Source organism: Salvia miltiorrhiza, chromosome 6, assembly GCF_028751815.1.
Source record: "Salvia miltiorrhiza cultivar Shanhuang (shh) chromosome 6, IMPLAD_Smil_shh, whole genome shotgun sequence".
Lineage (NCBI taxonomy): Eukaryota > Viridiplantae > Streptophyta > Magnoliopsida > Lamiales > Lamiaceae > Salvia > Salvia miltiorrhiza.
Window position 1 is genome coordinate 5,691,056 of NC_080392.1, and position 13,309 is coordinate 5,704,364.

General features: G+C 35.1%; 2 protein-coding genes and 1 long non-coding RNA gene across 3 annotated transcripts; 2 read left to right on the top strand and 1 right to left on the bottom strand.

Annotated features, from left to right (window-relative positions):
* Positions 1-4,243: 4,243 nt before the first annotated feature.
* LOC130988187 (protein SRG1-like) lies at positions 4,244-6,738 on the top strand. Its single transcript, XM_057911970.1, has 4 exons — positions 4,244-4,702; positions 4,786-5,033; positions 5,109-5,436; positions 6,301-6,738. Exons 1-4 carry the CDS (start codon positions 4,487-4,489, stop codon positions 6,535-6,537), a joined length of 1,029 nt encoding a protein of 342 aa, XP_057767953.1. The 5' UTR covers positions 4,244-4,486; the 3' UTR covers positions 6,538-6,738.
* A 524-nt stretch (positions 6,739-7,262) lies between these two features.
* Positions 7,263-7,941, bottom strand: LOC130988188 (uncharacterized). The gene is made up of 2 exons (XR_009090003.1): positions 7,814-7,941; positions 7,263-7,691 (listed from the first exon to the last, which is right to left on the bottom strand). It is a non-coding gene; the product is annotated as an uncharacterized LOC130988188 (long non-coding RNA).
* Positions 7,942-9,879: 1,938 nt separating this feature from the next.
* On the top strand, positions 9,880-13,114 carry LOC130988189 (protein SRG1-like). Its single transcript, XM_057911971.1, has 4 exons — positions 9,880-10,262; positions 10,707-10,954; positions 12,025-12,352; positions 12,544-13,114. Exons 1-4 carry the CDS (start codon positions 10,005-10,007, stop codon positions 12,778-12,780), a joined length of 1,071 nt encoding a protein of 356 aa, XP_057767954.1. The 5' UTR covers positions 9,880-10,004; the 3' UTR covers positions 12,781-13,114.
* Positions 13,115-13,309: the final 195 nt, after the last annotated feature.

Below are 13,309 nucleotides of genomic sequence, written 5' to 3' on the forward strand. Positions count from 1 at the left end.
GGGCCCATTCACCACCTCGGCGTCGGGCGAGGAGATCTCGTCTGCCCGGCCGATTGGGAACAAGGCGGCGAAAGCGAAGGGGAAGGAGAAGGCGGCAAGCTCCGAGCAACCATCGGAGTACAAAGAGGCATTGGAGCGGTCCGACCAGAACTTGAAAAAAATCACCGCCGAGTATGCCAAAAAGAACGAGCTCAAGGAGAGGGAGCTCGATATGCAACTCCTCAGTCTGGATACGACGCATATGAGCGATGCACAAAGGATGGCCCACGAGCACATGGTCCAAAAAATGCTCAAGCGTCGTGGATTTATCTAGACTAGGATTTTAATTTATGTAATTTTAATTAAGTTTTTTTTTATGTAATTTTTAGATTTTTTATTTTAATGGAATTTTAATTATTAGTAAAATGTGTTATTTAAATTTGAGCAATTAAATTTAAGTGAAAAGCATAAAAATCAAAACTAAAGCTATCATGTAAGCTATCATGTAACCCCAATGCAGCCTCTTTACACCATGTGGTCACCCCCTCATAAAGTAAGCTATCATGTAACACCAATGCGGATGCTCTAATAATACTTTATTTATTACTATTATTTTTCACTTTTTCACCACTCCCAAGTCTCAATACTAATTATAACACTTTTTCGCCTTTTTATTATTTTCAATAATAATTATAACACATTTTTCTCTATTATCAATATATTTTATCACTTTTTTTTAAAACTCGTGTCGTCCCCAAGTAGAAACATATTTCAGGGACGGAGGATTACATGTTATCAAAATGGCTCTACAGGTATTGTCACAAAAAATATTACCACATCTACGCTATCGGAATTATGGCCTGTTCTCGGTCAATAAAGATTACACTAAAATCAAAGTAGCTTTTGAGAAAATACACAACACCACGACTTTTAAAGCATCTTCGTCCGAGAGCATCTATCGGAGTAATAATTTAATTTCGTGTTTGACTTAATTAATTTTGAGATAAAATAATCTTCTCCAAATTTATTAAAGCATCTTCGTCCGAGAGCTCCTTAGGACTATAGAAATAAACCCCCACTTAAAAGATTCTTACTTTCATAGTGAAGTACACCGGACTATAAAATTCACTTCTATTTTCTTCAAAATAAATGTCTTTGTAAATTAAAATAAATATTAAATTCTAAAAACAAAAATTTCACTAAAATTAATTTTGAATATTACAATAATTAAAAAAATTATAATTACAATAAAAAAATTATAATTTCCATCCTAGTTCGAGCCTCGAGGTTTGCAAAATTTTGCAACCATTGTCTTGTGGATGGCCAATTCGTCCGAACCCATTTTCGATTTGTTAGAAAACTCAAATATTCTCCTCCAATTATAATATTATCCTTCAAATTTCAATGAGATTATTATCATTCCTTGAAGTGAAAAGATGAGATGAGAAATGGTGAAATTCTCTTTTGTAGTAAATGAGAGAAAGAAAAAAGAGATTTAAAGGAAGAAATTTTTATTATCCCTCATCTTTTCATGATAAATTTATTAATCAAAGAAAACAACATAATATTATCTCTCTTTGAAGTTTGAAGCGTAAATGTTGAGGCTATCTTCTAAAATAAAAGTAAAACTATATTTTTGGCGAACGTCAAAAATGACAAAAATATTAATTTTTGGTGGACGATGGGAGTAATATTTATTAAATTACAAAATATTAAAATAAAGAGTAGCTAAACTGATAAAAAAAATATTATAATTGAGTAATATATTAAATACAACCTATAAATTCATCCAAACTTAAATATATACCCTATTACACACTTAATTAATACCCTGTCACAATATATTACTTTTGCATGAATTATATATCCTGACCTCCAATCTACCTAATACGTCATTATCGAAGGTAGGTAGCGATTATGGATTTTCATAACAAAATAAAAAAACATACTTATCCTCTGTGCATAAGTTGAAAATATGGTAATCTCAATCATTTTTGAAAATCAATAAAATAATACTCCCTCCGTCCACGAAAAAGTGCCCCATTTGGGTGCCGGCACAGATACTAAGAAAGCTGAAAAAATTGTTTTGAGTGGAGTAAAAATTACAATAGGGGTAGTTCTAATGACATTGATTAGTTTGTTAATATTTTCTTGTCTTTTAGTTGTTGAGAGTTTAAACAATCCTACTCTTTATTGAGTTCGATTTTAATGTTAAAGACTAGTATTTAATTTTTATGCCTATTTTAATTGTTGTGTTTTTTAAACATATTCATTCTTATTTTTTTTATGCCTATTTTAATGTTAAAGACTATTTAATTTTTATTTTATTGTACAATTGTAGAGAAATCAATTGATTAGTTGGTACTAATATATAAAAATAAAATTAAATTTACTTTAATTTGTCAAAATATAAATATAAAAATTATTATCCACACATATATTATGTGTGGTTTTAAAAAAATTAATAGAGGGTGCACACCAAATATAAAAATAAACTTCATTAAATAAAATAAAACTTAAAAAAGAATTACTGCCATTATATAATAAATGTTACAAATAGATTTTCTGCTACACATTTTAAATGTCAATAATAATTGAAAGTTTCAAATTGTTTCACCTACACATTTTTCAAAATATGTGTGGATAATTATGTGTGGGTAAAACATCAATTAAGATTTGCATAAATAATTAATTAAAGCCAAAATATAAATGTAGCTAAAAATATTTTCCCACGTTTCTTACATGTCAAGAATAAATAATGATAAAAATTCATTACCCACACATAGATAATTTTGAATTATGTGTGGTTAATAACTTTTATTAGTTTGCCACGTTGGCGCAACAAATTTAAAAATAAATTTTATTATCCATAAATAAAACTTAAAAATAACCGTAAAATAATAAATATCACGAAAATATTTTTGCCACACATTTTAAAAGTCAATAACTAATGAATTTTTTTGTGTGTGAATTACCTACACATTTTGAATCTATGTATGGCTAAACTACCACACATTATTATGTGTGGGTAATTATGTGTGGGTAAAAACTCAATTTCTTGTAGTGCGAAATTCACACGTGAAGTCGAGTTAATTTTCAGAACATATTTATTATTCCATTGAGCTAATCAACAAACACACATAGCCCAAAAGCCATTAAATCGGGCTGTAGATACAATTTGGAGGGTTTGTATGTATTTCTTCCACTTGTTTGAGTTTAGAGAAAGAGTAATTTAATTTTGGGGGAAATGGGATTGATTAGGCGTGGGGGAGTTGGTTTCGTAGTTTTAATTAACGAGTTAATTGTGTGGGTTAATTGCATAGATTAAATAAAAGTGTGGATTTATTAGTGAGTTAATTGTGAGGGTTAATTGCATAGATTAAATAAAAGTGTGGATTTATTAATGACATAAGTTGTAAATAAATTGAAAAGTAAAGGGTATGAATGTACAAAAAGATAAACAAGGCACTTTTTCGTGGACAAAAAAAAGGGGTAAGTAGGGTACTTTTTCGTGGACAGAGGGAGTACTAGTATAAGTTCTAGAAAACAAGGACATTCTCCTCCCAATAACAAATTAACCCCGATATTCATACATATATACTCACGTAATAAAATAAAAGATTAATTGCACAAAAATACACGCGACTTTCACACTTGTCTGATTTTGCACATGATTTAAAATTTTATCTCAAATTACATGAATTTTCATTTCTTTCTGAATTTGTTAATATATTTTTGTATTTTCCCTGTAGTGGATTTTACCTTATGTCCAATTATATCATTTGGAAGACTTCTGTTTAAACCTCCACTATAAAAAAAATTCACTAATGACATGAAATTTGATAGCTATTATGTGTGTCATAAAAATTAGTGATATTTGATGATGTAACTAATCAATAAATAGTTATATTTTCAAACGCCACTAATTTTTATGTCATGAATATTAGCTACCAAGCCTTATATAACTAATTTAAACTTTTCTTGTAGTGCGTATAGATAGTTTCGAGTTTTACCTTAGTTTTCATTTGTTGAAAATATTATTTATTTGTAAAATAAAAAAGAAATACTCTATCCGTTCTAATAAGCTTGTTCATTTCTTTTGGGCACGATTATTAAGGAGAGTTAAATTTATATAGTAAAAGTGTGTAGATGTGTGTGGCCATATTATTTGTAGTGTAAAATCATTATTAAAAATAAAAATATGATAATATTATGGGGACAATTTAAAAATAAAAACATGACAAGATTAATGGAGCGGAGGAGGGAGTAGAAATTTGTGTATTTCAAGGTTAATTTTTAAGTTAATTTCCAAAACAAGAAATTCGTGAAGGTTTATCTCTTTGCGCTGTTGCTCCTAAAATAAAATGAATAATTTACCGACGGCACTTGTTTATTGATTACGACAAAGATATGATTGATGATAACATCAATATCTATATAAACTCCAGCGCTTTTATGCAGTTATGATACAACACCCATCTCCCTTTACACAAATTAAGCAAAAAAAATGGCCACCGCTGTTGTGAGTGCCGTCCAAGAACTATCCGGCGCCGTGAGCAGCCCGCCGGAGAAATACCTACTGAAAGACGGGATCGGCGGCCCCGAGTTCCCGGTTCTCGCAGTTCCCGCCATTGATCTCACTCTTCTCTCTGCATCATCTCCTCAAGGGGAAAGGGAGCTGGAGAAGCTCAAGCTTGCTTTCAGCTCTTGTGGTTATATTCAGGTATATTTCAATATTTGACACTATTAAATATGAGTAGTATTCAATAGTATTAATTAAATATTTTGAAAATGGAACTTAATCAGGTGGTGAATCATGGCATGGATGACGCCTTCTTGGACGAGGTGCATGGTGTGACCAAGGAGTTCTTCTCACTCCCAATGGAAGAGAAGATGAAAAGCGCGAGGCCCAAAGATGATATTGATGGCTATGGGAATGACACTGTTTACTCAGACACCCAAACTCTTGATTGGAATGATAGGTTGTACCTTAATGTCAAACCTGATTCTAGCAGAAAACTCAAAGTATGGCCACAAAATCCCAGTAATTTTAGGTAAGTGTATATATATATGCAAACTATGGATTGTACTATTTTATATTGATCTTAAATAGGGAGATGTAATTGTAGGAAAGTATTATTGGAGTTCACAGCGGAGCTGGAAAAGCTGAATGAGGCGATATTGAGGGCGATGGCGAAGTCCCTAAAAGTGGAGGAGGAGTGCTTTATAAAGCAGATGGGGGAGAATCAGACGGTGCTTTCGCGGTTCAATCTGTATCCGCCGTGCCCGCGGCCGGACGCGGTGCTGGCCGCCAAAGCGCACGGCGACGCCTCCGCCATGACGTACCTGTTGCAAGATAACAAAGTGGAAGGGCTTCAAACTCTGAAAGACGGCGTCTGGTACAGAGTTCCCATCATTCATAATGCTATCGTCGTCAACGTTGGTGATCAACTCGAGGTACCTGCTCTGCTCCGCATATATCTCATCTCATTTTCTACTCATAAAATTACTCTAATTTAACCAATAGTAATACATTATTCAACCCCAATAAATTGGATTTCTCACGATTTTAGCCCACGAGTGATTTTCGTCAACAACACACACACACTAAAATAATGTATTTTTGTCCACGTTAACACAAAAATTTGGGTAGAACCAGGTTGACTCGCATCCAAAATAATGTTATTTATAAGGTTCGAATCAGAGTGCGAGTCAAAGTCTAAGTGAAGGTACAACCCGATTGCACGATACACCCGGTTGTACACAAGACCACCTCTATCTTTAATTGCGAATTGTGTTTTTTGGTGTTTGAAATCGCTTTCGTGCTAAATTGTTTATTGTGTTTGAATAATGTATTAATGATTTTTTTTTTGAGAAGTCAAGATAAAAATATATAAATGATGAGTGTAAGGGGTACTCAATCCTTACAAAGAGAATTAGAACAAGATTACAAGCTAGACAGTATACACTCTCTCGGACTAAAACATCACTCTGTTAATGAATAGGAGAAAGAATTAAGATAGTTTGCACGTAGCCATTTCCAAGAGTTAATCTTGACTCCTTTCACAATCTTTATAAAATTCGGATTAATGTCCTTAAAAATAAGCTCGTTTCTCGCTTCCCAAATTCATTAATGTATTAATGATTTATTGGGCTTAAATTATCACGAAGTGGTAATATTATCATGCTAAACCAATGTATTTTGTGTATAAATAACTATATAGTGATAAAAATAGAACTAAATTATGTAAATGAAGATGAAGTATATCTGAATGAAATCAGAGTGGAGAAAAGTTGATACATGAAGTTGAAATTTTGCAGATAATGAGTAATGGAATATTCGAGAGCCCGATACACAGAGTTGTGACAAATCCAGAGAAAGAGAGGATTACCATAGCAATTTTCTTCAGCCCTGACCCAACCAGCGAAGTTGGGCCTCATGAAGGACTAATTAATGAAAAGAGGCCCAAATTATTCAAGAGTGTTGTTGATTACACTGGTAACTATTTCCAGTCTTTTCAGACAGGGAAAAGGCCCATTGACCTTCTCAGACTTTAATTATGTACTCTACTAATTAATCAACCCAAAAAATAAAGCAATCCACGTATTTGGAGAGAGAGAGAGAGAGAGAGAGAGTATGTATTTGGTATTTTGGATATTTCATAGTTCATAGTGGAGTTCCTGCAGTGTGTTTCCCTGAAATAATAGACGATTTTATTAAAAGAATTTTAAAATAGTGATAATTTATTAGCCGATCAAGCATTGAAGTGTATGAAATTAGTCATGGGGCTTTATTGAAGAAAAACAATTAATTAATGGACATGGAGTCATGAATTAATTTCTCCGAGTATTTTTTTTTTTAGGAAAAAGACGTATTATATAACTCAAATCATATCAGAGTTTACAATATCAAAGAGTCAATTGAGAAAGCCTAACTTCCACGTATGCTCACTATGAGAAATCACGACTGAAGTGGCCAAAGCATGAGCTGCTCTATTTGCACTTCTTCGAACATGACAGAAATTCAACTCCACATACTTGCGCGTATGTTCAAAGGCCTCCCACGTATCATTATAAGTTAATAATTCAAACATTGATTTCTTATATTTTAAAAATTGTTATGCGAATTAAAAAACTCCAAAAGAAGGTTTATATTCCACACATCCTCTTAACATTTGCTTAATTTGAAGGTTTTGACCCACAACTTTTTTCATACGAGGCTACCAGTTATTCGATGAATGATTTTTATATTATGATTTAATTTGCAAATAGAAAAGCACATCTTCTAGTGATGAATAATTACTAAAAAACTCGTATGGTTTATAGAAGATTTCGGCAAGGTGCAAAACAACAATAGAATTAGCACCAAAAAGAAGAATGAGATACAGCCGTTGATTTTATTACTAGTATTTATAAGTATTTTTGAGTCGGCAACGTGGCAAAACTACAACCATAAACACAACTGCAGAAGGGGTGTAGAGAAGATGATCATCTTCATCTTCGTCTTCATCTTAGAGGAACCAATTTGACGATGCAAATCGCAATTTATTTTAATTTGTAATTGGAGAAGGCATAATTAAGTGGAGGGCGGCGGGCGGCGGGCGGAGTTGATGTAGTCCTGGAGAGCTTGGAGCTGCTCCTCTGATGGGGGTTCTTGGTTGTTCTTTATGGATCTGTGAACATCGTAGCTTGTCGTCGCCAACACTAAAACCCTGCACATTCCATCATCATATTTTATCCCATCCAAATCTCAATTCCACAATCAAACATATATATATATATATATATATATATATATATATATATATATATATATTCTGAAAAAATTTCATACCCGCAAGCGAAAAGTACAACCTGCCTTGGATATACTTTCTTCCCGAAAATCCTCATCTCTCTCTCTCTCTCTCTCTACGCACAACGTTAAAAGAATAGAGAAAAAAATTAATTGGGTCGTTAATTATAAGTTAATTACGCCAAAAACCAAGAACTATACCCCAATTTTCAATTTTTTCATGAACTTTTTTTTAATAAAAAATTCCCTGAACTTAATGTGTTGAACAATTTTTCCATATTTTTTCCTCCGGTGAAGCTCCGGGTTGACTTATCGCCTACGTGGTAATATCGAGCTGATGCTATTTGGACTAATTGACACAAGGAAAAAAAAAAAAAAAACAACAAAAAACCATTCTCTTTCTCTTCCCCCCTTCCATGTCCGGCAAACACCACCGCCCCACCAGATCCGCCGCCCCCTCTTTCTCCACCGCCCACCGCCTTCCCTCCTCCATGTCCGGCGAGCTCCTTCTCCATGTCAGAAACAGTTACACGTGTATTCTTTTCGTTTGCACGGTGGTGGTCAGGTTGTTGTCCAATTGAAGCGCAGAGGAGGCGTAAGAAGGTGGGGGATCTAGAGCTCTGCGGCGACAGCCCTATGGCTGTGCAGTCGCCGGACTTCGAGGAGAGGGGGTAGGGTTTACAGCAGGGCAGAGCAGAGTAGAGTAGAGCAGAGTATAGAAGAGTAGAGCAGAGTAGAGCATAGCAGAATAGAGCATAGTAGAACAGAGCAGAGTAGAATGAAGAGTAGAGTAGAGCAGAGTATGGAAGAGTTGAGCAGAGTAGAACATAGTAGAGCAAAGCATAGTAGAATAGAGTATAGTAGAGCACAACAGAGCAGAATAGAGCATAGTAGAGCACAACAGAGCATAATAGAACATAGTAGAGCAGAGCAGAGCAAATTAAAGCGGCGTTGGCTCTTCGCCGATGGTCGTCCGACCGAGAGAGTGAGAAAGGATGGAAGAGAGAGGGCGAAAGCAGATCCGGCGCCCCAACCTTAATTTCGTCTCCCCCGTTTCCCCCACCCCCAAACCCTAATTTCACATCCTTCCACCCGCCGCCGCACCAAATCCGGCGCCCCTACCGCTGCCCACCCCCTCCGATCCACCCCTCTATCCAAAATCGAAGAGACATCAATTGTTGCGATAAGGTTAGCGTCCGGCGCCGCACGAGAACGGGCAATAGCAAACTAACACCGCGCGAGGTCGCTGCTGCAAACCAGCACGCCGCTGCACTGCATCTCCGGCACTGATTCTCTGCCTTCGCCTCCGCCGATTTCCTCCGCCTTCGCCTCCGTCGAAATTAGGGCTCAGAAAGGGGGGCTGATGTTAAACGACGTCGTTTACCTCCAATTAAACAACGTCGTCTCAATTCTCCGCCGACGATGCCATATCATATATCCGGTCACTTAAAACATGCCATGTCAGCTATGAATTTGGGGATTCTTAAAAGTTATGGAAAAATTGTTCAACACATTAAGTTCAGGAAATTTTTGATAAAAAAAAAAGTTCATGAAAAAGTTAGAAATTGGGGTATAGTTCATGGTTCCCTTAATTATATTATACTACTAATTAGTAAAACTTTAATTCCATATGCTACCGTTTCTCATTTAGCTGTTTGTACTTTAATTACTTGTCAAAGTTGGGTAATTGAACAATTTAATTTTAGTTCAAATGATCGTACAAGAGCTTGATTTTAACTAAATAAAATATAAATATTAATTCAAAAAAATAAAATAAGAAAACACCCAATTTGATAAATCACACAACTACTATGTAGCTGAGTAGCAGCAAACTTGTTCTTAAATGTGTGGTGAATATTGAGTTAGATAAATATTTGCAGCCAAGCCAATTACGATTTACGAGTATGGAAAATCATATTACGCCTATTGAGATTGAAAATTTCACAGACTTTTAGCTTCTCATTCTTAAGCTCAATTCACTAGAAATTGTTTGCAGCCAATTTATTGGACTGCTGACCTCCTTAATTGACTCTGTGACATTGTTATCGTGCAATATATTTAATCAACGGCCAATAATTTTGTCAAAATAAGATGTCAGACATCACCAAAACAGAAGAGTCAATTAAAAAAGAATGTTATTATTTGAGGCAAGAAAATATGTTGCTGATGACGACTTTCGTATATACCCCATTCAAATCCCAAGCAAGCTTCTCTGTTTTCTCTCATCTCTAGAATGAATACTAATACCATGGCTGAAGTCTCTCCCTCCATAAAACCAGAGGCGGCCTGCTGCTCAACTGTTGAAGAATTGATTAACAATGGCGATGAGCTCCCGCAGAGGTATATCTGGACCGATAGTGGTAAGTATGGGCCGATTGATCTTACTGTTCCTTTGGCTACCGACATTCCTGTCATTGACCTCTCCCGCTTGTCCAATGCGGCGGAGCTGCTCCGCCTCCGCTCCGCTCTCACTTCATGGGGCTGTTTCCAGGTTCTGCCGCCTATTCTTCACTGTTTATTTTCATCATTGGCTTATTCATCAAATGGATAAATCTGAATTGGATCCAATTTCTTTGATTCGGATATTTATTTTTTTGCCCTAATTAAAAGTGAAGTATTTAAAGGGGGAAATAAAGCAGAGAGAACTAATTAAAGTAGTAATACGATAATGATCAGTCGATTAATGAAATTGAATGATGCTGCAATGCTGCGTAAATTATCATAAGATCTGAGTTTACTTTTCCCGAAACGTAAGTTCATTTAACCAATTGCATCTTGATTATTCATGAAAGGATTTGGAATACATGCTAAAATCCGACACTCTTGCTTGTCATTCATCAAAGTGTTGTCAAAAGTCAGTTTTCATAGTGATGGTTACTGCATTGATTGTTAAAGATTTTCGAACTTATGAAACAAATTGATGTTTGGAGTTCAGGCAGTAAACCATGGCATCGATGATTTGTTCCTGGATGAAGTGCGCCAACTTGCCAGAGATTTCTTTGAGCTGCCCATGACCGAGAAGCACAAATATGCAAGGCGCGGCGATGGCTATGAAGGATATGGCAACGATTTAGTTCTCTTCGACAACCAACCTCTTGATTGGAGTGATAGGTTGTATCTGCAAGTAGCTCCTGATCACCACCAAAAGCTCCAATACTGGCCTCAAAATCCAGAATCATTTAGGTAACTGCCTTCAAGTTCTTCACTAAGGGTGCGCTATCTTTGGTTGTAAATTTATCATGGGAAAAGGAAGGATAAACAAAATTTCACCCTTTAAATCCTTCATTTCTTTTCCCACATTTTCTACTTGGCCCTTACCCATTCTTCATTTACGCTATAAAGGAGGGATAATATTATCACACCATTTTTGGAGGGATAATATTATCCCTCCTTTGTAGTGTAAATGAGGAATGAGTAAGGGTCAAGTAAGATATGTGGAAAAAGAAAGGAAAAATTTAAAGGGTGAAATTTTGTTTATTCTTCTTTTTCCCATGATAAATTTACAACCAAAGAGAACGCACCCTAAGTTTATGGGGAGTTAGAAATTTGGTGTTTGTGTTGATGTGCTCTTTTCTTTTTCTTCTTTGTTTTTTTTTTTTTTTTTTTTTTTTTTTTTTTTTTTTAATAATGTTACAACTCTGATCACATTATAGGGTATACTTTAATTCTCGTTTTATATCCTAGATTCAATTACTCTATGTTGATAATCTGAGAAAATTAACCAATCAAGGCGTATGTGAATCTGAATCTATATTATCTCGATTCTTGAATATGCTTGTGGTGGTATCAGGTATGTATCTTCCAAGCAAACAGTTGGATTATTGTAAGACAGTTGTTTGGAATAATGAGTTAACCTTAATCGAAACTTTAATATTTAATAAACCATTTCAATTGGATTATTGTAAGACAGTTGTGCACATTTAATTTAACATATGTTAGTTCAATTAAGTTTTCACAACATTTTATTCTTGCAATCTTGCTCTAATCTATTTTTTGCCATGGGAAGATTTAATAGTACTTTTCTATGATGATTCCTTATTGAGGGCTTTAGCAGCATATTTAGTCTGCCAATTTACAATTTGTAAAATTCTTTCATTTTGTATCTTTGGACACTAAATTTTGAACAATCTTGGAAAAATAAGTATCTAAGTGATATCTAAAGTGAAAATTTTGAACAGAAAATGGAAAACTTATTTTGACATCTTCTTTAAACATTTATTTTGACCATATGAGGGTAATGGATTTTTCTGCAGAAAAGTGTTGCATGATTACACTGCTAAGCTCAAACAGATTGGAGAACAGCTGCTCAAGTCGATGGAAAAGTTGTTAAGTTTGCCAGAGGGTAGTTTTCTGAATAAATTTGGAGAACAACAGATGATGTATGCAAGATTCAACTACTATCCCCCTTGTTCAAAACCCGATCAAGTTCTTGGCCTCAAACCACACGCAGATGGATCCGCGATGACCATTCTCCTGCAGGACAGAGATGTACGAGGCCTTCAGCTTCTGAAAGACAACCAGTGGTTTTGGGTTCCCTCAATGCCTCATTCATTGCTTGTTAACATAGGTGATCAGCTCGAGGTATGCATCTGTAAGGAAACAATTACCATGATAGCTGTTTTCTTGATTTTGATACTGCTTCTTACTTAGTCTCTGATGACCGATGACTGATGATGTGTTATAAAATGTCATCAATTTATTATGCAAAAATGAGGCTTTTTTGCTTGATCCGCGGTGTCATGTAATCTGCTCCCGATGCTCGTTTCGTGCAGATAATGAGCAACGGGATATACAGAAGCCCTGTGCACAGAGCAGTTACGAACTCGGAGAGGGAGAGGAATAGTTTGGCTATGTTCTTCTCTCCTGATCCTGAGAAAGAGATCGAGCCGGTGGAAGAAGTTGTAGATGAGGAGAGGCCAAGAATGTTTAAGAAAGTAAGAAACTATCCAGAGATTTATTTCCAGTACTATCAGCAAGGGAAAAGGCCTATTGATGCAGTTCGAATCTAGTGTTTTTCGGTCTTTTAAATGTCACGTTACATTACTTAATACAATAAAAATAAAAGATAATTGAGTTGCAACCATACGTAGTAATTGATTACAACAAATTAATATTATTTGTACCTCAGAATTGGTCCATAGTGGTTATGGTGTTTGGTTAATGCAATAATATATATCAAGTATATGTAGATTGATATGTAATCATACTTTGCATAGGAGACGCGAAAGTGTCCACTATTGGTATGCAGCGTGATATGCTGCTTTACTTTATCGGAACTCGAAAGCTTGGATTTTTGGCTGTTTTTACCTAATATCTTATCTCAAAGCCACATTTTCTTCAAAAGAGTTTTGTTGAGTAGTACCTGAAGCAAATGAAAGGGGATTGTTGCGTTGCGTGCTTAAACATCTTAAATTCAAGTTCATTATGACTGTTTTCACTATTACTCATTTTGTCCATAAAAACTGGGGCAACTTTGTTATTTTCGGCATCTACAAAAATTAGAGCACTTTCCTTTTAAGCGTGTGATCCCAAATTTTT